General features: G+C 37.8%; 1 protein-coding gene across 8 annotated transcripts in view; it reads right to left on the bottom strand.

Annotated features, from left to right (window-relative positions):
- Positions 1-12,324: 12,324 nt before the first annotated feature.
- Positions 12,325-26,708, bottom strand: part of CDK19 (cyclin dependent kinase 19) — a 182,624-nt gene continuing 168,240 nt past the window's right edge. For 3 of the 8 annotated variants that reach the window (XM_082475290.1, XM_082475294.1, XM_082475295.1), the window contains 7 exons: positions 26,415-26,558; positions 26,181-26,250; positions 22,105-22,177; positions 21,609-21,706; positions 20,747-20,825; positions 19,870-20,136; positions 12,325-12,610 (listed from right to left, as the gene is read on the bottom strand). In XM_082475290.1, the coding sequence (XP_082331416.1) occupies positions 12,344-12,610; positions 19,870-20,136; positions 20,747-20,825; positions 21,609-21,706; positions 22,105-22,177; positions 26,181-26,250; positions 26,415-26,558 (998 nt within the window). In that variant the 3' untranslated portion in view covers positions 12,325-12,343. Of the gene's footprint in view, positions 12,611-15,332; positions 16,661-19,869; positions 20,137-20,746; positions 20,826-21,608; positions 21,707-22,104; positions 22,178-26,180; positions 26,251-26,414; positions 26,559-26,708 lie in introns of those variants that run through there. The other 5 variants (XM_082475293.1, XR_014267520.1, XR_014267521.1 and 2 more) reach the window with 5 other exon arrangements.

Below are 26,708 nucleotides of genomic sequence, written 5' to 3'. Positions count from 1 at the left end.
TTAAAAAGATTTTTAGATACATGAGTAGAATTGAAATGCTCGTCGTTTAAAAAGCTTAAGTTTCTACAAATAGGTTAGGGGAAAAAAATTACTTTGGATTTTCTGGACCCACCTCTTCTGCTCCCTCCCCTGCTTTCATTTGGACCTGCTCTTTCCTTTGGCCTTGCTGCCCATGCCTTGTTCAATTTGGGTGATGCTTCCAGCAGTTTCTCCTAAGTGCAGGACTTTTTGGAAGGGAACTTTGTTTTATTGGTTTGGAGTTTGGGCCCAGACTGCTCCAACTCCATCAGCCCTTTTCGCCATGGCACTCACCGGCAGGCTGGAGTTCTGGAATTGCCAGACTCACCCACTACGGGCTGCTCTTCTCAGAGGGACTCCTTGTGTGGTCACAGAGAGAGGATCTCTTTATCTCTTCCCTCCTCTCCCCTTAGTGGGCCAGACCTTCCAAACCTAGCCTATAGGGGCTAAAAGGCAAAACTTAGGAGTTACTTTTGTTCCTGGCGATCTTTCACATGTGAATGGTATGAAAGTATTGGTAGTTGAGGAGTTTTGCCCATTTCTGGGCCATGTCTTTATGAGATCTGATCACTCGGGAGTTGGAAGTACAGGTGATAATTTATGAGAACCACAGTGGAGAAATGGAGGAATTATGTACTCTTTGGATCCAGACTGGGTGGGTGGCTTCTGCTTCATGTTGCAATTGCTTGTCCAGAAATGAGAGTTGCTCTCATTGGTATAACTACAGCTATAAATGGTATGGAAACACAATTTAATGAACTTCTTGTTGAGGTATTACAAAAAGAGGTGATGGGCGAAGCTACCAAAACACAAGGAAGGAGTCCCTCATTTTTTGATAAGAGTTTCATTAAAGAAGCTAAACCCTGGTGCCTGTTACATAACCCTCTGCTTGTAAGAACGCTCCTTGGCATGAAGGGTGGTGTCCCTCTTGACCTGCAAGTGGCCGACCTAGTAGTCTGCACAGATGTAGATGTCATCTGTCAAAAGAGAGATCATCAAAGGGTATTAAACGTATTATTTACACTAGAAACACACATTCAAGCACACAGAAATTGCAGAGGAAAGAGAAAACCAACGGCATCCATTTATTGAGTGTCTCCTATGGGCCAGGCATTCTGCTGGGCACAACACATATTATCTTATTTAATCCTTAAACTGTGAGATAGGGGCTGTTTTTGGCACTTTATAGATAATAAAACAGGATCAAAGAGCTTCAGTAACTTATCCAAGGCCACACATCTCAGAGGCAGAAGGGCTGGGTTTCAAGCCTAAGTCTGTCTCCAAAATCCGTGTTTTTTCTGTTATGCTGTGTTGATATGGCTGATGCGGAGGTGAATATTACAACTCAATAATTATTAGGGACCATAAGTGGGATTAGCCCTGTGAGATTTAACCAGCTCAACGTCTATGTGCTTTTCTGCAATGTGGTGAAAATATAATGGGAAACACCATGAAATCAATTCATGGGAACCCTCGTTAACCAAGGTTTTTCTGCTCTTGGACATTAAAAAGGTATCCTCTCTCCAAAAAATCTTGAGATTGGGGATTAGGTCCCCCGAACACTTTTGAAGCTATCACTTGGGGTGACTGCAGATCTTTGCTGCTCCCGTATCTATCATCCCCACTGCTGCTTAGCACACTGGCACCATGATGCAAAGTATTAATTTACTTCCTATTTGCTTCTCCCTACTCCCAAAGAATGAGATTGATTTAGGACTCAAGCTAAGCACCACATGGTTGCCTGGCAAGGTCAGAACTGTTAGGATTGATAACCCCCCAAAGTGGAAGGTCAGTAGAGCCAGAAGCCATGCTGAAGAAAGGAAGCCCAAGCAGAACAGGAGAAGGGACAGAACCTGACTGTCTCACTGGAAGGAGGATTGAAATACTTTTTTAAAGAGACAAGATACTACTCTTTGTCTATGAGACTGGTGTGTAAAGATTGCTCACAGTGAGTTTGGTAAGGCCGAGGGATATGGGCACTCTCATTCACTACTGGTAGAAGTAAATTAATAGCCTTTTCGGAAGGTAATTTGGGAATGTGTGTGAGAAGAGTATGGTATAAGTCAGTGGTTCTCAAACTTTTGCATGCATCAGAATCACATGGAGGCTCATTAAAACACAAATTGCTGAGCACCACCCCCAGAGTTTCTGAAATTCTGCTATGGGGTGGAATCTGAGAATTTGCATTTCTAACAAGTTCCCAGAAGATGCTGATGCTGCTGGTCCAGGGAGTACATTTTGAGAAGCACTGGTGTAAGTGGTTAGGAGCTTAGCTCTGATGCTTATCAGCTGTGTGACTTATACAAGTTACTTAACCTCTCTGTCTCACTTGTTTTTCATTAATTAGAAATGGGGACAATAATAATACCCACCTCGTACAGTTGTTGTGAGAATTAAATGAGTTAATATGTGAAAAGTGTATATAGCAGTGCTCACTAAATGTTAGCTCAATAAATGTTGTCATAATTTAAAATACTCATTCCTTTTGACTTGACAGTTCCATGTGTAAGTATACATCTTAAGAGAAATAGTTACAACTTAGATGAAATAAATCCATTGAAAAATACAACTTAAAACTGACTCAAGAAGAGATAGAAAATCTGCACAGCTCTATATCCTTTAAAGTAATCAAACTTGGGACTTCGCTGGTGGTCCAATGGTTAAGACTTTGCCTTCCAATGCAGGGGGTGCGTTGTTTGATCTCTGGTCAGGGAGGTAAAGATCCCACATACCTCACGGCCAAAAAACCAAAACGTAAAACAGAAGCAATATTGTAACAAATTCAATAAAGACTTTAAAAAAATGGTCCACATAAAAAAAAATCTTTTAAAAAAAAGTAATCAAATTTATACTTAAAATTCTTCTCATAAAGAAAATTCCAGGCCCAGAAGGCCTCACTGATTTCTTCTACCAAATATTTAAGGAAGAAATAATACAAATATTGTACAAAGTCCTTCAGATAACAGAGGAAGAGAGAACATTTCCTAAATAATTTTATGAGTCCTGCATAACCCTGATACCAAACCTGACAAAGACATCACAAGAAAATTACAGACCACTGTCTTTCATAAATATAGATACCAAAATTCTTAACAAAATATTAGCAAATCAAACCCAGCAAATTATAAAAGTGATAATACATCATGAACAAAATCTATAATAGTTTCCTATGACTGCCATAACAAATTATCACAAACTCAGTGGCTTAAAACAACAAGAATTTATTCTCTCTCAGTTCTGGAGGCCAGAAGTCTGAATTAAGATGTCAGCAAGGTCACATCCCCTCCAGATGCTCTAGAGGAAAATTTATTCCTTTCCTCTTCTTGTTTCTGGTGGCTGACAGCATTCCTTAGCTTGTGGCTGCATCACTCCAATCTCTGCCCCCATCTTCACATTGCCTTCTCTTCTGTGTGTATCCCAGAAGTGCAAGGTGGTTTTAACATTCAAAAATCAATCAACATAGGCCCCAATGTACACACCCTGTGTAATTCCCTCACTTGAGCAGGACTTGTGAATATGATGGAATAATCACATCTGTGATTACATTATATAAAACTCCATTGTAGCAGACTAGAGAGAAATTTTCCTGATGGCCTTGAATAAGCCAACTACCATGTTGTTGAGAGGGCAAGATGGCAAGGTACAGTGGGCAGCCTCTAACAGCCCTCCACTTACTGCAAGCAATTCTACAACAACAGGAGCTGAATTATACCAACAATTAATGATCTTGGAAGAGGACCCCAAGCCTTAGACAAGACTGAAGTTCCAATTACTGCCTTGAGATCTGGTGAGACCCTGAACAGAGGATCCAGTCAACCCACATGACCACACTCTTGACCCACAGACACTGTGAGAGAATGAATTTGTGTTGCTTAAAGCCAAACAACAACAACAACAACAAAAAACAATGTTACTCATTACATTAACAACACAAAGGGAATAAATCATATAATCATCTCATATACAGAAAAGTCATTTAACAAAATTCAGCACCTGTTCATGATTAAACTTGTCAAAATAGGAACAGAAGAAACCTTCCTCCATTTGATAAAGGGCAACTATGAAAAGCTTTTATCTAACACCTTTATCTAATACTTACTCTCCAAGATTGAGAACGTTGCAAGGTATTCACTCACACCAGTTTTATTCAACATTGTATTGGAAGTGCTAATCCATGCATTTAGGCAAGAAAAAGAAATGAGAGTTAATCAGATTAGAAAGGAAGATGTACAACTCTCTTAATCACAGATGACATGATTGTATATGTAGAAAATCTAAAGGAATCTTTCCCACCCCCTCCCCCAAACAAAAACTACTAGAACAGTGAATTTGGCAAGGTTGCAGAATATAAAGGCAATATGCAAAAACCAATTGTATTTCTATATACTGGCAATGAATAATTAGAAAATGAAAAATTTAAGGTGCTATCTATACTAGCAAAAAAAAAAATTTAACAGAGGTGTGCAGATTCTACACTGAAATTTGCAAAACATTGCTAAGAAATGTTAAAAAGAAAAAAAGACCTAAATAAGTGTAAAGGTATATCATGTTCATGGGCCAGAAGACTCAAGATACTGACTCATCCCAAATTGATTTATAGATTCAGTGCAATTCCAATTAAACCCAGCAGGTTTTATAGAAATTGACAAGCTAATTCTAAAATGCATATGGAAATGTGCAGAATCTAGAGTAGCCAAAACAATCTTGCAAATAAGAACAAAGTTATAAGGTTTCTGCTATCTCATTTCAAGATTTATTATAAAACTCTAGGAATTAAGATAGCGTGGTATTGGCTAGGACAGACAATAGTTAAATGGAACAGAATGAGGAGTCCAGAAATAGATCCATATATGCACAGTCAGTTGATTTTTTTGACTAAGACACAAATGCAATTCAGTGAGGGAAAGAAATTTCTTTTTATCAGATGGTGCCTGAATAACCAGATATTTTATAAAAAAAAAAAAAGATCCTTGACCTCTACCTCACATCTTACACAAAAATTATTTTGAGATGGATCACAGACCTAAAAATAGAAGCTAAAAGTAAAATCTATTAGAAGAAAATAAAGGTGACTATCTTCACACCTTGGGGCAATCAAGGGTTTCTTAGGATATACATATACACACACTAAAAATAGAAAAATTGGACCTCATCAAAATTAAAAATTAAAACAAAAAGTATTTGTGATGCATATATCTGACAAAGAATATATATGCAGACTATATAAAGAAAGCATAAAACAACTTAAAAGTGGAAAGAAGTCTTAGACACTACACAAAAAGAAGATACTAATGATCTTTCATGTACTAATAAGCACATGAAAAAATGTTCAACATCATTGGTCAGCTTGGAAATGCAAATGAAAGCCATAGTGAGATACCATTGCATATATATTAGAATTGCTAAAATTTTTTAAAAGATTGACAATATTTTAAATATATTTTAATTGAAGTATAGTTTATTTACAATGTTGTGTCAATTATTGCTGTACAGCAAAGTGATTCAGTTATACATATATAATATATATGCATTCTTTTTTCTATATTCTTTTCCATTATGGTTTATCATAGGATATTGAATATAGTTCTCTGTGCTATAGAGTAGGACCTTGTTGTTTATCCATTCTGTATATAAAAGCTTATATCTGCTAACACCAATATCCCACTCCCCTCCTCCCCCAACCCCCATCCCCCATCCCCCTTGGCAACCACCAGTCTGTTCTCTATGTCCGTGTTTCTGTTTCATAGATAGGTTCATTTGTGGCATATTTTAGATTCCACATATAAGTGATATCATATAGTATTTGTCTTTCTCTTTCTGACTTACTTCACTTAGTATGATAATCTCTAGGTCCATCCATGTTGCTGCAAATGGTGTTATTTCTTTTTTTAATGACTGAGTAGTATTCCACTGCATATAGGTACCACATCTTCTTTATCCATTCATCTGTCAATGGACATTTTAATGTTGTTTCCATGTCTTGACTATGTGAATAGTACTGTTATGAACATAGGAGTGCATGTATCTTTTTGAATTATAGTTTTGTCTGGATATATTCCCAGGAGTGGGATTGCTGGATCATATGGTAATTCTATTTTTAGTTTTCTGAGAAACCTCCATACTGTTTTCCATAGTAGCTGCACCAACTTACATTCCCACCAACAGAGTAGGAGGATTCCCTTTTCTCCACATCCTCTCCAGCATTTGTTATTTGCAGACTTTTTAATGATGGCCATTCTGACTGGTGTGAGGTGGTACCTCATTGTAGTTCTGATTTGCATTTCTCTAATTATTAGTGATATTGGGCATCTTTTCATGTGCCTATCGGCCATCTGTATGTCTTCTTTGGAGAAATGTCTGTTTAGGTCTTCTGCCCATTTTTTTTTAAGCTAGTTAAGATTTATTTAAGCATTTCATGAGTAAAACAAATCAAATTTACTTAATCATACCTTGGGAAGAAGGCATGGTTTTTGTTTTTGTTTTTAAAAATTTTTATTGGAGTATAGCTGATTTATAATGTTGTGTTAGCTTCAGGTGCACAGCAAAGTGAATCAGTTATACATATACATATATCCACTTTTTTAGATTATTTTCCCATATAGGCTATTACAGAATATTGAGTAGAGTTCCCTGTGCTATACAGTAGGTCCTTATTAGTTATCTGTTTTATTTATAGTAGTGTGTATATGTCAATCCCGATCTCCCAATTTATCCCTCCTCCCCTTACCCCCTGCTAACCATAAGTTTGTTTTCTACATCTGTAACTCTATTTGTTTTGTAAATGAGTTCGTTTGTACACTTTTTTTAGATTCCACATATAAGTGGTATCATATGATATTTGTCTTTCTCTGTCTGACTTATTCACTCAGTATGACACTCTCTAGGTCCATCCATGTTGCTGCAAATGGCATTATTTCATTCTTTTTTATGACTGAGTAATATTCCATTGTGTATATGTACTATAACTTCTTTATCTATTCATCTGATGGTGGACATTTAGGTTACTTCCGTGTCCTGGCTATGGTAAATAGTGCTGCAATGAACATTGGGGTGCATGTATCTTTTCGAATTATGGTTTTCTCCAGATATATGTCCAGGAGTGGGATTGCTGGATCATATGGTAGCTCTATTTTTAGTTTTTTAAGGAACCTCCATACTGTTCTCCATAGTGGCTATACCGATTTACATTCCCACCAACAGTGTAGGAGGGTTCCCTTTCCTCTACACCCTCTCCAGCATTTACTGTTGTAGATTTTTTGTTGATGGCCATTTTGACCAGTGTGAGATCATATCTCATTGTAGTTTTAATTTGCATTTCTCTGATAATTAGCACTGTTGAGCATCTTTTCACATACCTATTGGACATCTGTAAGTCTTCTTTGGAGAAATGTCTATTTAGGACTTCTGTCCATTTTTTGATAGGGTTGTTTGTCTTTTTGTTGTTGAGTTGTATGAACTGTTTGCATATTTTGGAAATTAATCCCTGTTGGTCTCATCATTTGCAAATATTTTCTCCCGTTCTATAGGTTGTCTTTTCATTTTGTTTATGGTTTCCTTTGCTGTGTAAAAGCTTGTAAGTTTGATTAGGTCCCATTTGTTTATTTTTGTTCTAATTTTATTGACTTGGGAGACTGACCTAAGAGAACATTGGTATGATTTATGAAAAGATTGACAATATTAAATGTTATTGAAAATGTAAAGCAACTGGAATTCTCATGCACTACTCACAGAGTAGAAAATGATACAAAATTAGAAAACTCTTTGGCAATTTCTTTTAAAGAGAAAACCTATCCTATGACCTAACAATTCCATTTCTAAGTATACCCATAAGAAATGAAAATGTATGTCCACAACAAAACTTATACAAAAATATGAGTAGCTTTACTCATAATAACCACAAACAGAAAACAACCCAAATGTCCATCAACAGACAAATGACTAAATAAATTGTGGTATATTTATACAGTGGAATATTATTCAGCAATAAAAAGAAACAAATTAGTGATATATCAAATATGGGTGATTCTTAAAAACATTATGTAGTGAAAGAACCCAGACACAAAAGAGTACAAACTGTATGATTCCACTTAAATGAAATTCTAAAAAGACAAAACTAATACTTGTTGATAGAAGGCAGAACAGTGGTTGCCTCTGTGAGTGTGGGGTATTGACTGGAAAGGAGAATGAGGGAATTTTCTGCAGTGATGGAAATGTTCTGTTTCTTGATTTGGGTTTTGTTACATAGATACATACAGTTCTCAAAGTTCTGTGAACTATACACTTAAGATCTCTGCATTTTACTGCTTAGGAATTATGCCAGTAGAGATTTAATCATGCATTTTCAACTCAGATATGGCACCTGCAGCTGAATTCAGTCAAATTTTGAACATCTTGTTTATAATTTAAGGTCTATAGGCTTCAATTAATTTAGGTTAATCTTGCAACCAAAAGAAAAAGCTTGGTACATGACAGCATTTTCTTGGAGGACCAGATCTTTCAAAGGTGGGTGCCCAGGACCAACCAATGCATGTAAGAAAATGAATGCAGAGGACAAGACCAGAGGAAGACAAAAGTCTGAAATGGTTTTTTTTTAAATATTTATTTATCTTACTCAGATTTTAATTTATAATATGTAATTAAGTTATAGAAATACAGTAACAAGTACACAGGCATAAATTGGTTCTGAAACAAGCATGACTTTCAGAGAGTATTCTCTACCTCCTTGGTCTGAGTTACGTGCCCTTCTGTTTATTTATTTATATTGTTGGTTGCGTTGGGTCTTGCGGCACACGGGATCTTTCGTGGCAGCGCGTGGGCTCCAGAATGCATGGGCTGTGTAGTTGCGGCACACGGGCTCAGTTGCCGTGCAGCATGTGGGATCTTAGTTCCCCAACCAGGGATTGAACCTGTGTCCCCTGCATTGGAAGGCGGATTCTTAACCACTGGACCACCAGGGTAGTCCCCGAAATGTTTAAGGTGCGTCTTCTTCCTCCTCAGTATGCCTTCCAACATGCTTTCTGTGTGTTGGACCTACCCAGTCCATCTTCCCCACCACCGCAAGAGAGATCTTTTAAGAGCAATTTCGTTGCTCAAAAATTCTACCTTCTACAAAACACTAGAGCACAGTTCAGCTAAGTTCTTTGCCACTTTGTAACAAGGATTGCCTCTTCTCCAGTTTCCAATGACCTGTTTCTTATTTTCATCTGAGAGCTCACCAGAATGTCATTTAATGTCCGTATTTCTACCAACATTCTGTTCATGATTATTTATGTTCTTTATCCTAAGAAGATGGAAGCTTCCTCTCCAGCTCTCTTTTCTTTCTGAGCCCTCACCAGAATTGCCTTTAACGCTTTTATATTTCTAGCGTGCACACCTTCCAGCTTCTACCCACTACCCAGTTCCAAGGCCCCTTCTACATTTTTAGGTGTTACTGCAGCACCCTACTTCTTGGTCCAAAATATGTATTAGTCTGCTCAGGTTCCTATAACAAAATACCATAGACTGGGTGGCTTAAATAACAGAAATTTGTTTTCTCACAGTTCTGGAGGCTGTGAAGTCCAAGATCAGTCTGGCAGGGTTCAGTTTCTGGTGAAGACTGTCTTCCTGGCTTGCAGATGCCACCTTCTTGCTGTGTCCTCACATGGTGGGGAGGGGGGGTCGGGGGGAGAGAGAAAGAGTAGGGAGAAGGGAGTGGGGAGAACGAAGGGAGAGCATGAGCGCGTTCTCTTGTGTCTCCTCTTACTGGGACACTAATGTTATTGGATCAGGGCCCTACCCTTGTGACCTCATTTAACCTTAATTATGTCCATAAACATCCCATCTCCAAAATAGCCACACTGGGGATAAGGGCTTCAACATAAGAACTGGGGGGAGGACACAAACATCCAGTCCTTAATAGCATCTTTGTGTGAAAAATATTCAGCAGTACTTTCCACAAGTCTGAAGAGCAGAAAGTGTGGAAAATCAGGAGGAATGTGCTAAATATATATTAATGTTTTAAGTCAGTATTTTCATTTCTTTCCCCTATATTATATTCTCTCATTTAGATCAAATGAACAAATTTTCCTGTTATGTTTGTGTGTTGCTTGTCCAAGCTGGCTTTCTACTGCCTGCTAGATAAATGCTATGTGAGGCTTTAAGATGCCCTCCTCTAGGAGGACCAAAGGAAAGATGGCATCTAAAGAAGATCGCAAGTATGACTAACTTGGTTTAATCTTTTATTCAAATGCAGTTTGAATTGTTTGTTCCTCTGGGGTGCTATTTTATTATGACTTTGCAGCCAAAAAATATAAGAAATGAACCTATTTTAAGAAAGTAATGCCCCAAGGGAACCCTGTACACTGTAAATTGGTGCAGCCACTGTGGAAAACAGTATGGAGGTTCCTCAAAAAGCTAAAAAATAGAACTACCTTATGATCCAGCAATCCCACTCCTGTGTATATATCCAAAGAAAATGAAAATGCTAATTCCAAAAGGTACATGTACCCCAATGTTCATAGCAGCATTATTTACAATAGTCAAGATATGGAACCTAAGTGTCCATCAACAGATGAATGGATAAAGAAGATGTGATATATATACACACACGTATATATCCCATTATATATATATAATGGGATACTACTCAGCCATAGAAAAAAATGAAATTTTGCCATTTGCAGCAACATGGATAGACTTGGAGGGTATTATGCTTAGTGAGATGAGTCAGACAGAGAAAGACAAATACTATATGTTATCACTTATATGTGGACTCAAAAAAATACAACAAACTAGTGAATATAACAAAAAAGGAAGAAACTGACTCACAGATATAGAGAACTAGTGGTTACCAATGGGGAGAGGAGAGGGGAGTGGGGAGGGGCAAGATAGAGGTAGGAGATTAAGAGGTACAAACTACTCTGTATAAAATAAGCTACAAGGATATATTGTACAACACAGGGAATATAGCCAATATTTTATAATAACTATAAATAGAGTATAACCTTTAAAAATTATGAATCACTATGTGGTACACCTGAAACTTATATAATATTATACATCAACTATACCTCAACAATAAATAAATAAATTTTTAAAAAGAAAAAAATAAAGTAATGCCTATTTCTAGCATTTTCATTATTCATGGAACAAAAATATATTGGTTCATCCCTGTCCATGTACGAATACAGCATATCAAGGAATTCTGTGCCAATGAACAAAACTGATGCTAATGACTCGCCATATTAATTGTCTGCTCTGTGTTGGGCATCATGCCAGGTGCTAGGAGTGCAGGAGGAATAAAACCCAGACCCTTCACAAAGAACTTACAGTTGGCTAGGAAGATAGACCCATACTTTCAAGCTATTTTCCCAGGAGTGGTAAGGGGTTTGTGCAGTCGTCTGCTTTCTCTTACCCAGGTGGCTGCTTAGAAAGGCAGCTGTGGTCAAAGAAGTTTTCCAAGAGAAGCTCTATCCTATAAGTATCACAGTATTAAATACACAATCTGTGTCAAGCAGTGAAGCATCTGGACATGTGCAATATTTATTTTAAATAGAAATGAAGTTTTGTGTGTATGTCACTTAAACATTCTTCAGTTCACTCCATGATGCCTTTAACCATTGGAATAACCATAGAAGATTCATCAAGTAAGTTGTAGGAAGGGGCAGCCAGGTACAACAGAATGTCCTTATAAAAGGAGAAACTCCGAATGCCACTCTACCCACAAAATGCTGCCTATTTGTTTTTTCTAAAACATTCTAATTTTCTTTTTTTTTTAAATTAATTATTTATTTTTGGCTGTGTTGGGTCTTCATTGCTGCATGTGGGCTTTCTCTAGTTGCGGCGAACAGGGGCTACTCTTCATTGCGGTGTGTGGGCTTCTCGTTGCGGTGGCTTCTCTTGTCGCGGAGCACGGGCTCTAGGCGCACGGGCTTCAGTGGTTGTGGCACACGGGCCTAGTCGCTCCGCGGCATGTGGGATCTTCCCGGACCAGGGCTCGAACCCGTGTCCCCTGCATTGGCAGGCGGATTCTTAACCACTGCGCCACCAGGGAAGCCCCATTTTTTTTTGTTTTTAAAAAAAGGATATCTCCCCTAGAGATGTTTAAAAAACTAATTTTGCTTCTGAGGTATTTGCAAGCCTTGCCTCTTTGGTTTTTTGACGTCATAAGCATCCTGAATAAAATAACATACTGCAGCTCACAGGGAGACTTTGCATCTCTGCAGGACAAGTGTAATCTGAAAAGCTTCGAGGCACACACATAAAATTTTAACATTAAAAGTTGTTGTAACAAGAGTTTTTCCTATATTTAAAAAATCCACACTGAAACAAAGTCAATTAAATTTTATTACAACCAAGAATATAAAATAAATGCAATGTAATTTATTTTTGTCTTAACAGTCATTTCAGGAAGGATGTCAGGACAACTCAAAAGCGGGAAACACTCGGCTCCAAAGCAGCAGCTCATCCTGCAGCCCGCGGAGCGAGCCTCGCTGGAAGGCGGGGGTGGGGGGCGGGGGGTGGCTGGCTCTGAGTGCACACCTCGCAGCAGTGTGTGGAAAGCACACATAGTCATGTCTATAATCGTATAAAGAGGGACGCGTGCAGAAAATGACTGAAAAAAGAGACGACGACAGGTACACTTCACAAATAGGAATTATGGGAAATACAAACTAGGCAGTTTAGAGAGGATATACTACATAACATATATAAAAAGTACTTTAAATTGTTAAAAAGGACATCTTCAGTCCAGATTTTGTGTAATACTTTTAGTGTCTACACAGACAAATCTTTAAAAAAATTAAATAGTATTAATTTACTAAATATTTAGGAGATAACAGTGCATTAAGGATTTTTTTTTTCATATAATACATACATATCACTCCTTTGCAGTGACAGCACAGAAGAGTAAGTATGGCCTTAGGTACAACACATTTTTAAAAAATCCTAAAACAATGAACTTTGCTTTATGATATTTGTGACTATTCTTGAAGATTAAGGAAACCTAAACAGCTATGTTTTATATAAAATATTATTTATACTTGAATCCTTCAAGCCTCCTTTAGTCTAACTGCCATTTCACTGCCTTTCTCCATTCCCCAGAAAGATAACACCATAGAAGTTAGGATTCATAATTTTCATAGAATATTCCTTCATTGTATAGTTTCTGTTACATACAATTATTCAAAGCAGATTAAGCTGCAAGTCTTATTGTCCAACTATTTTTTCTTTTCTTTTATCTTTAGCAGAGAAAACAGCATCATTTTAGAGGCATACAACTAGCAGTTGCTTCACCAGGAATGAGGCAGTGAACACGTAAGCAAATGCCATCCCTTTCCATTCTTAAATGTAAATTGCGTTTACAAGAGCAAAAGAGTAGTGCAGAAGGCCAAAGTTCTAAGTACTAAAGTTTTAAAACCACACAGATATAAAAATATACATGTCCTTGGTTTTTGTATGTTACTGCATGATCTACTTCATCATAAGGATTGTTTCAGCCTCATAGTATCAGTCCTGCCACCAGGCTACTTTACCCTTGACTCAGCTGTCCTGAAACCCTAGAATCCTTTTTCCCAAACACACAACTTACCAGAAAGCTAACCCGAAAACTGATTTGTACTATGGAGCACAGAAGACCTTCACTTTGATTCCTTCCTTCCTTCCCATAACCTCCCCTGCTTTGGAAGTCCACCCTGCATTCTCAGGGGACATTGATGGTAATAAATTTTTAAAGAGGAATGGGGTCATTTGGGGACCAAAAAGGTAAATTTTAACCTCAAAAAGCTTCACAGGTCTCCTTCGAGGTCCCACAGTTTTAGGGCCCACAAGTATGTTAAAGGCTTTGTTCCCCTTTACAGGGAAAAGGAAATTATGAACCAAAATTATTTCAAAGGGTAATGAGCACCAGTGGGCATCACCAACTCTCAGGCAAGAGCACAGGAGGGAAAGGGCCAGTACCAGTGCAGTGACCAGAAACCCAGTCACATGTGTAATTGGCATATCTGGCTAGATCCTCTGTGGAGAACACTGGGAGCAACTGAAAAAATCCCCTCACAGTTTCTATATCAGTTCTGCCACTAAAATTCACTACATACAAGGAAAGCAGGGTAGTCCCATGATCATATAAGCGCATATCACAAGGATTTATATCAAAGTTGCTTATAAAGTATTAAGGGGCATGATATTTTGGTTCATGCACATATTTGGGTTCGTCTTTTACTAAATGTAAGCTCTCCTTGAGGGCAGGAACAGAGCTTCTATCTTCATTGTCATTTCCTACAAACACTTAGTTGTGTTCTGCCTACAAGGGCCACCCAATTGTTGTTGAAAGGCTGCTGTGAACATTTCTAATACATATTAATGCCTGTGGTGATATTAATTGCTGGCTTTCTTGAAGGTAGATAAACATAGAAACCTCTCCATGACACTTGTTTATTACAGAGCAAAATTTGGAATAATAGCTCTCTCCAAGTGGGTTTAGAAGTAAACGAATAGACCTTCATGTTCTAAGATGGTTTCATTTATAAGCCTGTCATCCCAGGAAAGCTTCCTGTCATGGAATCAATCATGAGCTCTTCAAGGACAGGAAGTATGTCTTGCCCTTTGTGTCTCACCCCCCAGCATAATGCTGGGCACGAGGTGAGGGTGCAGTGAGCATCTGATGACAGTGAGGCTTCAGGTCACAGGACAGAACTTTACTTCGGTAGCTACATTATGCAGAGGGCTACTAATTTCTCATTTGCAAAAATGGAAGGGGTAAATTACTATGGAGACAATCAGAAATTCCTTCCAGTGGAGCATGTCAACAGTTTCATCTTCAGTGTTGATGAGTGTCACTGTATAGTCTTTGTTATTAATAATAAGCATTATAATGCTGAGATCAGTAAGGTCCTTGCTGGCTACAGGATCACATCAATAGTGCAAAATGTATACTGGCTTCTGTCTAAAACTTATTTTACTTGTATATGGACCCAGAGTATCATAACCAGGTAGATAAGTTCACAAAGAAGAGTTTAAAAATGCATACAACTTGCATATACAACAATCAGCTATTTCTTCTAGCTCAAGAAAACATTAAAACGAGGCTGGTGCTGCTAGTAGCATTTAGAAGAACACAAATTTCTTGCCCCTTACATTACAATGGGAGCTCTAAGTCTTTACATTTCCTTGTGACTCTGGGGAGCTTCCTTACGCTGGCTAAGAAAGAACTCAGCCTCTAATTCATAGATCATAGAAATGCAAATAGCACTTATCTAATATGTCATATACTATCTGCCCATAGTTTAGGCACAATTATTAAGTTTTCTCCTAGGGGCAAAAGAAAGCATTCAGTGCAATGAAAAGATTCTTGATAGCATTAAGTTTCAGTAATAACAGCAAAATTATGCATACATAATACATACTTTAAACATGAACAAAACCTAAATTTTTAACATGCTTTAAAAATAGTCACTCTATGTCTAATGCAAATACGAATGGAGAACACTGCTGTTTATTTTAAAAGCAGATTAATTTGCAGGCTTCTATTTGAGTACCCTTGATTATGTAAGAAAGTTACTCAAACTGACCCAGATGTGAAGAAACCAACAGTTCTTTAGAGAAGCCAACTTTATGTACAATACACACTAAAAGCTTTTCCTTCCCTTTGATAAACATTACTCCTTAAAGAAATCCTAGTGCAGTTAATATTCTCTTCAGTTTTCTGGTGTGGGTCACCAGAGGACTGTATTTCATCAAAGCTCTTGAAACCCTTTTTAAAGTAGACGTAAGCTACATGAAGGTTAAAATTATAATTCTTAATTACTGGATACTATTCAGAATAAGGTGATTCTGGGAACTAAGTTCCATATGAATGGTTATATAAAAATTACCACATACTTTAGTTCTTCATAGCATAAAGCATAGTAACTGCAAAGATCTAGGCTGTTTTTGGTTGCAGGTTCCCTCTGTACCACCACTTGTCTTTTTATTAGACCTTCCCTGAAACTAGAGAAATAAAAACGTAATAGTAAAGTACTGTGGGACAGTAACAGTTCCCATTTAAGACTTCCATGAGCAAAAGAGTTATATTCTGTGAAAACAACATAGTGCTTTAAAAGGTGCATATTTACCTGTGTTGCTAGATCAGTTCATGAAGTACAAAACTATACACCACTGGAATCCTGTTTCTAAAACATTAAAATCCTAGTAAAAGAGCTTTGAAAAGATAAATCATAGAGATTGCTACAGCATGAGAAAGGTGCACCAGGAAATCCTTCCCCAAAATGCTGAAGGTTACAGAAGTTAAGTGCTGGGATTAGATCAGACGCTTTATCAGAGAAGTCACCATGGAACACATGCAGGGAAAGGGTGCTGGGGAAACTTCACAAAAATCTTCTTTAAGTCAATAAAGACATCAGTCAGTCCTGCAAAATGCTCAGTAAATAGTTTTCCTCCTAAGTGGATGAGTTTTAAACAGCATCAGAGTTTGCACTTTTGCTTCTCTTCAATGCAGACATCATATTGCTGGAGTCTGTGCTCTGGCTGTAGCGGGTCAGTAGCGGTGGGCCTGGTGAGATGGGTGGTACTGTGCGCTCTGCTGAGATGAGGAGGAATAGCCTAGTGAGCTCTGGGACTGAGAGGATCCCTGAACACTGCTTTGGTAATTCAGGCGCGAACTGGAGTGCTAGGAGAAGGAAACAGGAAGAGGGAGTGACTGATGGAGGAAGGGAACAGCTCAAGATGCTAATCACAACAGGACGGAGAGATGAGCCATTCTCATCAGAGGCTCCGGGTTCTGACCCATCGTAGCGACAGTTAATTTAGTTTGTTAATACATTTTGCTGACTTGACATCACAGCCTGCCACCACTGTTCTGGCATGCACGAAAGTTGGCTGGATTTCTTTGGGAGATAAGCTACACTGGCAACGAAAGGTAGAGGGGAAACTTAGGCTAATTCTGGTTAGTTTTTCTTTGCATGACTGAGATTTGCAAACAGGAATAATCAGTTTGGCATACTGAATCGGTGGTGTTCATAATGTACACTGACGTGCTGTTAGTTTTCTCATTATAAATAACAAAGTTGTTGTGATTAAGAAATCATCTTTTAGAGAAAAGAGTTTTCAGAGGGAGAGGCTAGAGTGGCATCAGCAGCATCACCTACATGACAGAGCCAGGCAAGGTTGGGTAGGGGTGGCAGCAATAAGTGCTTTTGATAAACTTCAGGTAACATTTATTTATTTTTTAAAATTATTTATTTATTTATTTGGCTGCACAGGATCTTAGTTGCGGCACCCGGGATCTTTAGTTGTGGCATGTGGGATCTAGTTCCCTGACCAGGGATCGAACCCAGGCCCCCTGCATTGGGAGCGCAGAGTCTTAGCCACTGGACCACCAGGGAAGTCCTTCAGGTAACATTTAGAATTTTAAAAAATTTCGTATGTGAAAATTCTCTCAAGAGAAGGCTGAGACAAATGTATTTCAGTTCAATGTATTTTTATTACCTTAAATGAAACATTCATCTTCATAGTACCAAGGGCAAATATGAAAAAAATATGTAAAAGAAAAATTCACCTACAGAAATAAGAACATGGTGCCTGGTTACATATAAGCATAGCTGGAACCAGCGTCTTTGGCTATGCCCAGAAGGCTGGTTCTTCCTGTGAGCAAAGTGGGAAAGGTCAAATGTAATAAAGCTATTACTTGGAGTTAAAAATGTAAATGACCTTGAGGTGGCACTGGCGGTTTACGGAAGGACAAATCAGCAAGCGTGCCCCACTCAGCGCACAAGAGGCAGCCAAGCTGGACTTGCAGCATCGGGTCCAAGACAACAGAGCAGTAAGGTAGCCTTGGTTAAAAATAAGCCCGCTTAACTCCTTCCTGTGTTACACAACTCTGACTAGTTGTGTTGTTGTAAGAGGCCTTTCCAGATTCTAACTATGTTTTATTGTAAGTTTATTATGGAAAAAAAAAATGTTCTTTCCATTCACAAAGCCTACAATTGCTGGGCTGGCTACGACTGCTTTTACTTTAGCTGATTAGACTCAGCATAATAGCTCCTCCGTACTGGATAAAGAACAAATGTGTCGATAATATGAGAGTTGCAGACAGGTGCAATGGGACTCCCTCACCCCTCATGCTAGTCTTTCCGACTAACTAGCTGAGAAAGCCACCCATTTCACAGATATGCTATTTTATTTTTAAGTAGACAGCTCAGTATGGACAAAGAAAAGCATTTGAAGAACTCCTGGATTTGAAAGGAATAAATACAATAGCTAAGTAATCTGTCCATGATCGACTATAATCAGGTTAATATAACACAATCAGAGACACAAAGATGAGCCAGTATATAGTAGAGGTTTGTTGCTCATATAATAAGAATAAACTAATGTTAGGGGGAAAACTGACTTTATAGTAAAATTCAAATATGTTCATGACTACTACCCAAATAGCAAGCTGTTTTTAGCAGATCAAACTGATGCCTTGATTACTTTAATTGGAACCAATGGAAGTGCTATTATATACTCCTCTGCTTGCAGGGAATCTTCCAAGATAAGTTTTCAAAGTAGTTGTGCTGAGATATTCAAAATGTAAAGCCAGTTAGACAGCTATTTATTATGTCTTTCTTGTTAATGTTTCTCTTGTTTCCAGTTCCTAATCAGTGAGTTTGTATCTTCCTTGCCCGTGGTTTTGTTTTCTGTTCTCTCTCTCCTATGTACTCCTTCTCCACCAGTTCCCTGAGGGACTGTGGTTCTAAACCTTTTTTTTTTTAAACCTTTAAGTTTCTTTCCCTTCTTAGATCTTTTCTTACCTTGTTACTACCTTGAAAACTATTTTTTCCCCCAAGAATCCCTACAGTTTTCACCAGTATTTTTACCTCTCTCTCCAAATACCAATCCTTAGACTTTTTCCCTTTAATTTCCTGAATTGGTAATACAATTGTAGTTTTCTTTTAAATCTTAATAACAAAATGTATTTTCTAGTCTCAAGATTATTTCTAGTGAGATTTAACAGTTATTCCTGAGAAGTCTCAATCTTAGTCCCTTTCTCTTCTATGTTTATGTGGCTACTTACTGATTATTTCCTCCCAGTGATGGCAGATCCTTCTGAAGTATGCTGCTTACTTTTTTCAAAATAAGCAATTGAAAAGGGAGAGGAATGGCGGCTTATCTATCTAGGTATCTTTTTCTGACCCAAACCTGATAGGCAGCTGTAAGGGTAAAATGAGACATTTTCTTTGAGGAGGAGCTGCCTGCCTCACCTTCCCTCCTCAGGGTTTTAGGATAATCAAGTCAAGAAACAAAATATCTTGCAATTACATGAAATGACAACAATCTTCATTTTCATATAATGCCCTAGAAACAGGATTGTACAGTTTGTATAGTCAAACTTTAGAGTTAAGTACCACTTAATTCTAAAAGGATCTACTATAAAAGTCTACCTCCCATTTTATAAAATGTATTGTTAAAAAAGAGACAACAGGCTCAAAATGGAGTCACTTGTGCTAAGCCCACATCACCAAACTGAGACTTAGTGCCTAACCTAACTGCAGTTTCAGCTCCTCCCAGGAATGTACTCCTCCCCAGTCAGTCTGGAATCTCGTCAGCAGTAGAGAAGTAACCTACTTGGTAGACTCCTGTAGTCCCCAAAGAAAGGTGCCCGGGCCTGAAACAATCAGCTCTCTGTTAGAGCAGTGTCCTTGTCCCACCTCCTTCTGCCTATAAACGTCTTCCATGTTGTACAGCCCTTCAGAGCTTTTTTGTATTTGCTACGGGAGATGCTACCTGACACATGAATCACTGAATATAGGCAACAAGACCTTTAAAATTTACTCAGTTGCATTTAGTTTTTTAACAGTATATGAACATTAAGAAGTACAAAATTCAGGGGAGTACCTGATAATCTGACGGCATTACAGGCCCGCCTGAGTTTGTGCCTGAAGGCCCTAGCCGCGGTTTCTTGTTTGGAGGCACCTGATTAAGGCCGGAGTCCTGACTGTGCTGCAGCCCTGCTCCAGCGGCCCCGGGCCCCGCCCCGGCCCCTCCTGCAGTCCCGTTGGCCTGGGTGCTGTTCTGCTGCTGCGGGGCTGCCTGTGGAGGGGCTGCTGCCTGCTGCGGCGGGGCTGCGGGCTGCGGATGTTGGTTCTGCTGCTGTTGCTGATTCTTGTAGAGAGGAAAAAAAAAGCAAGCTTGCTGTGGAACTAAATTACATCTTCCATGACACGATATGCACATGAGACTGCTGACCGACCTGGGGAGGGGCCTCTGTGGGACACCAAAGTGACTGGAATGACCGGAGAATGGAGCAGCCAGGGAATACAGTAGCTCCAGAAGTCAAAGTACTGAGCCCTGAACAGGACCCGTTCTCTGACGTTCATTTAGATTGCACAGTAACCCTCCAAATCAGTCACAGACATCCCACTGAAGAGCACAGGCGCACAGGAAATAGCAACTCATTAAAACAGCTATAATAGTCTTTTCAATCAATTTGGAAAAGTAGGGCTGTGTGGGGAGGAGTCAACTGCAATCAAAGAATAGAGTGATGCTTTAAAAGCAGCCTGCATAAAGTGATGGCAATGACACTGAACAAACAAAAAGCAAGAATTAAGAATCAGGGAATAAGACAGGCAATAAAACAAATCAGGAAGTTCATTTATCTGTGAATGCATATTTCAAATCGCAAAGTACATCTACAGTAAAGTAAATAATTAGATAAAAGGCAGTTAAATATATAGGAATTATTAAATTATCCATTCCTAAGTGCAGTATATACCTTGTCACCTTTCTCTTCAGGTTCATCTTCATTAAGGAATTCTCGTTTGGGGTATGGAATCTGGCAGCCAGCAAACACACTAAAAACCATTAAAAGAAAAAAAAAAGAATTCATGTCATGATGTAAAATCTACAATATCACTGACCTTGTTCATTTAAAATTCTACTTTTTTTCTTAAAAAAAGTTAAGAAAATTTTTTTCTTAAAATTCCACTTTTTTTCCCCTACTCTTCATCTGTGGCTGGTTGTGCCTCTCAACACAATTTAAGCAATAAGAAAAGAACAATTTGTCATCTAAGTTTTACACTAATTGCCACTTTCCATAACAAATCTTAACGGTGGTTAGCTAGTTGACATATATGACATAGAAATTTCTCCACACAAACTTCATCAGCACTAATAACTGAATGTGTATTTGCTTCAACAATGAAAATAATTTTCTCAAGAAAAGCTGCACCTCTAATAAATCCAAGCACAATTTATATATGTGGGTGTAACAAGGATGGGGAAATGGAGGAGTCTGGTTGTACAGCAGACACACAGAATTTTAAAATCTCAGTTCCCTACTGATTTGGCGTGAACTGTTCTGGCTGACCAATCTATAAAAGTCCCATCTGTTCTCAGCTTTAGTTTTTATCTGTAAAACGGATTAATGGTCATTCCTAAAATTCTTGTTTTCATTCACACCTCTCTACAGCTTTGCCTGTTTCAAAATACAGGACCTCTCTCTTGACTAGTTTTTCTCGGAGGCGGTATTAACAAAGAAAGTAAAATACTTCAGTAACAAGTGCTTCTCTTGCTTTCAGCCACCATCCAACATCCTCAGCCTGGAGCAAAGCACACAGAAAAGGAAGGATACATACTCTAATGTCGGCAAGGGGTCCTCCTGAAAATAGGGATCCTGCAGAGCCTGCTCTGAGGTAATTCTCTTGGTTGGATCCATAGTAAGGAGTTTCTGAAGCTAGAATAACACATAAGAAATTGACAGCACATGAAAAGTTTGTTTCCAAGTCAATGTTTTGACTTTTGTGTTAATGTCTAATAGAATTAATATCAAATGCCATTTTGTATAGCTCACCACGGTATTAATACACTAGACACATTTATGTGAGACTAGCAGAAATCATTAGCATTAAAGCCCTTTTAGAATTTAAATTTTTTTCTGCTGATAAACCACTGGACAAGGCTAAAAGTCAAGGGTGACAGCTCAAAAGAGAAAGATTTAATTTTGCCCCAGCATCCACCAATTTCTTTTCTTTCTAAAGAGGAGGAAGAGCTGGGACAATTCTGTGGTAAGCAGGGTCAGGTGAGGGCTGTGCTAAAGGATCCAAGTTCCCAGTCTGGGAGAGATGCACCTACCAAGAGGAACACTTTGCTGTCAGGCTTGACCTTGTGTTTCTCCATGTACTTTAAGAGGCTACTGTTGGCGTACCTGCAAAGACATGAGAATCACACACTATTAAGAACACTCACACAATTTACAATTTTTAATGGGAAGTTCCAAGATTGGTTTTCCTACATGGTATGTGTTAATTTAAGCCATTGTTTTTTCTGATTAAAAAGGAACACATAACCAAATGTTGGTAAATGTGTGAAGAAATAAGAATTGTTACACACAGCATGTAGGAGTTTATATTGTTACAATTACTTTGGAAGATAATGACTCATGAACTATAAGAGTTGAAAATGTGAGTATCCGGTGACCCAGCAATTCCTTTCCTAGGTACATACTCTGTATCAGGAATATCAACCCCTCAGGCTGAAGGGTGAGTAAATGGGTATTCATTTTATTATTCTAAATAGACTACATATTTTCATCACATATATTCTTTCCTATATATGAAATATTTCAAATTAAAAAGGTCAAAAAATAGGTAATATATGTTCATGGTAGAAAATTTAGAGAATATAGAAAAGCATAAAGAAAAAAATTGAAACACTCATAATCAACCTAGCAGCAATAAAAAAACAGTCATCAAGATTTTGATAATTTTCTTTTGGCATTTTTTCATGCATATATATGGTACAAACACAGAGGCATTTTTGTTTTGTTTTTATAAAATTAGAATCATACTATATAAATTGTACTTTCTTCACTTAATATTGTGTTTCATAAACATTTTTCCTTGCCAAATGCTCTTTAAACTTATTATTTGTACTGAATGTATATTTTCTACTGTTACTAATGATGTTTGTTTCACAGCAGTTGTAAAACGCAGGTTCTTGAAGGTCAATCCTAGTACACATTGTAGGGAGACAATACTGCATGGCAGGTGAGAATCAGAGACCCCTACCAGACCCTGGCACAATCATTTACCAATTGTGTGATCTTGGGCAGTTAGTTAACCTGTAGGAAAGCCTTAGGTGCCTCATCTTAGCTATGTGTGGCTGCTTTGATTGCCTTCTCAGGATAAATTCTTAGAATTATTAGGTCAAAGGGTATGTACATTTCAAAGCCTTCTTGCTACACAAACCTGGCCCTCAGACCAGAAGCATGGGCACCAGAGAGCCTGCAGTAGGAATGCATATACTCAGGCCCTATCCCAGATTCTGAATCACAATCTGCATTTTTAACAGGGTCTCCATGTGATTTGTAGGTACATTAAAGTTTGAGAAGCATTCATTCTCACCAGTAGCATATAAGTAAGCGTGCCCATTTTACTATATACCCTTGCCAACACTAGGTATTTTTATTTTAAAAAATCTTTGCCATGTATATTAATTTAACAATTATTTTCCTCCAATACCAGGAACATTTTTATTGGCAAGGTAGCCATTAAGTTTGGTAATGGAAAGAAACTTGAAAGTTTATGTAGAAATGGAGTCTGTCAACATGGCTTTAGTCTTTATGTTGAATCAACTGATTTCTTGGGTTAACTCCAGATTCTAGGTTATTTGTTTCTATCATAATATAAAGGTCTTGAAGTTGAGATTGCTCAATTGAGCAATTGAGATTGCTCAATTCCCATTGTGGTTTCTTATTTTTCCTAGTATTAAAGCTAAGATAAATTCTTTGTCATTTTCTGAATTATCCTCTTCCAGATTTGCTACAGTTTAAGAGCTGAACAGTTTTCAAAGTAATTCAAACTTTTTATATACATTATAAAGCATTTTATCAGACCATGTTTATTCGAACATTCAATTTTTAAAGTCGACTTACTTATTTCCTTTTAATTCTATTTTCACCTTGCCTTCTAATGAGCTAATAAGAGCTGACACATTGGAAAGATTACAGCATCTTCTGTTGTTATCCTTCACAGTTCACTTTAAGAGTAATTTTTTTGGTTCTTTTTATCTAATATAATGAAAACAAGTTATTATTCGTTTACTTTTTATGTCATTTGAAATAACATTTTCTGGAATTTTTTTCTTTATTATACTTTAGTGACATGTATGTATTGTATTAGATTTAGCTAATTTTTAATAAATTCCTTCTTGTCTTATGCATTAGTAGCCTGATTTTACGTGGATAAAATTGTCTGCTTAGGAAGTATGGGCTCTTATCTCTGAACTTTTCCTATTACCTTTCTAACTGAATTTCATTTATCTTTTTAAATTTCTCTCCTTTTATCTCTGGTTATTGTAAATACTATGATTTTATGTAAAATTCTTCCTCTCGCCTTTAAATACTAAGATAAAATGTTAAGTGCCTTCATTAATTTTCTCTATCTTTTATATTACTAGTGTATCGTCAATTACTTGAACCACTTTCATTTAATATCCATTTGACAAGTAACTAATGAGACTGCCCTAATGTACCAGGCCCTGGGGATACCTATAATGGTGTATAAAATAGGCACCATCCATATTCTAGAGGGAAAGACGGTAACTTGTTCAAAAGCCAACTGCAGAGCAAAGTGATCAGTGCCAAGAGAAGCAGCACAGGATGTGCTATGGGAGTACAGAGGGGAAGCACCTAACTCAGACTAGAAGGTCAAGGGGAAATCTCGTCAGGACAGAAGGGAAAAATAAAGGAGTTAATCTGATGAAATGGGTGGGAGGAAGGTACATCCCAGGCTGAAGGAACAGCATGTGTAAAAATCCAGAGGTCAAAGAAAACTTAGGGGTTTTGAGGCTCTTAAAGAAATTCATGATGTCTAGGCTATAGAGTACAAAGTGGACAGAGGTTTAGGAGATGAACTTGGTGATGTAGAAGCCAAGGCTCCGTAAGCCATATTAAGAAATTGAGAGCAATGGTGAATTAAGAGCAACTTGAAGACTGACATGCTCAAATGTGCTTCTGGCAATGACTGCAGTACACACAGTGAGGTGGAATGAAGACTGAAGGCAGAAATCACTTAGGAGGCCGCTGCAGGATTCCAGGCGAGAGACAGTGGTGGTCTGGCCTACAACAGTGGCAGGGTAGACGGAGAGAAATACAAAGATCCAAAGGATATTTAGAACAAAGAATTTACTAGATTTGCTAATTGTTTAGACACGGGGGGGTAAAATGGAAGACAGTGAGATAGAAGAAGGATCAGGGATATCTCTCAGGTCTTTGGCTTGAACAATCAGATGAATCATGGAGCCATTTCCTATGATAAGAAATATAGTGGGAGGAGAGGTTTAGGAGGACAGATGATAAGTTCAGTTTTGGACATGTATTTTGAAGTATTTATGGGACATTCAAGTTGGGATTCCATAAGGCAATTAGATAAATGGGTCTGAAACTTGGGAAAGAGATCTGAGTAGGATGTATAAATTGGGAGCTATCAGCATGACTGATGGTACATTGTGGCCATCAAAATCACAGAGACTGCCTGGGGAAATGTCTAGAGTGAGAAGAGAGCCCAATTCAGACCCTTGAGCAATGTCAGTGCTCTCTTTAAGGGATGAAAAGAGGCAAGGACCCTACCAAGGACTGTGTAAAAGAGAGGCCCAAAATGATTAGTGCCATTCTCTGCTCCTCTTTATGATGTCTGCTTTTGTTCCTACAAACCATCCTGTCCTGAAATTTTTCTGTTAAGTTGCCCGAGAACCTCTTCCATCTTTTCCTCTAGGTGTGCACATTTATAACAAACTCCTCTCACTTCTACTCAGCATACATGTCCCCACCAGTTTGTTTTACACAAATCCCAGGCCATGTGTTCTTCCTCCTGCCACCCTTCCTGGTTGCCTAGCCCAGCGTTTCAGTCACCAGTCATTACTTAGATAAAGACACAATCATAGTTGTGGCCTTGAACTGAGCCTTTATAAAGCTAAAACAGAAGAGACATTTAAACTATCCACTGACCCTTAAATTCTTAAAAGTTTTTAAATACTACAGCCTAAGCCTGGCATATATGTTAACATCTGGAATATCTTCATTAAATCATAAACATAATTAATACACTAAAATCTAAGTTTCTGGTTTAAATAATCTCTATCTTTTTAGAAAAGGATTAATTTAAATATTCCCATTGAATATTACTTATATGTAATATGGAATTACTTACGTTGTTCTTCTAAAGTCTTTTTGAAGTGTGGGGTATTCTGGCATCTTTCTAATATCTTCCCAGTCTTTATCTTACAAAAAAATATTGAATGTTGTTATAGGAAATAATGTGTTACTTATCAAAAATCTAGTTATTTTAGCTTAAAAATATACATTAAAAATACTTAAAATATGCTTTTCAAAAAGAATGTTTTTGAAATATGACTCATTATTTTGAAATAAATAAATAAATTACCTGCAGGAAACCCCATGACACTAAATATCCGATCTAGTTGATCATGATGAAAGGGATTGCTTGTTTTTATATCTTCCTGACGACAGTGAAAAATAGGTTCTGAAGTCAACAATTCAGCAAATATGCAACCTATTGCCCATATGTCTATAAAGGAAGAAAAACAAGTTTTTGCACACATTTATTATATTTCTTTGGTTATAATTTCTGGGTATAATCACAGCCTACATATAAAAATACTTTTTGGGGTAGGGGTATGGACGAAATAGGTAAAAGGGATTAAGAGGTACAAACTTC

The sequence above is a fragment of the Balaenoptera physalus genome (genome assembly GCF_965194825.1).
Source record: "Balaenoptera physalus genome assembly, chromosome: 9".
Lineage (NCBI taxonomy): Eukaryota > Metazoa > Chordata > Mammalia > Artiodactyla > Balaenopteridae > Balaenoptera > Balaenoptera physalus.
This window is presented reverse-complemented; position numbering and strand designations above follow the sequence as displayed.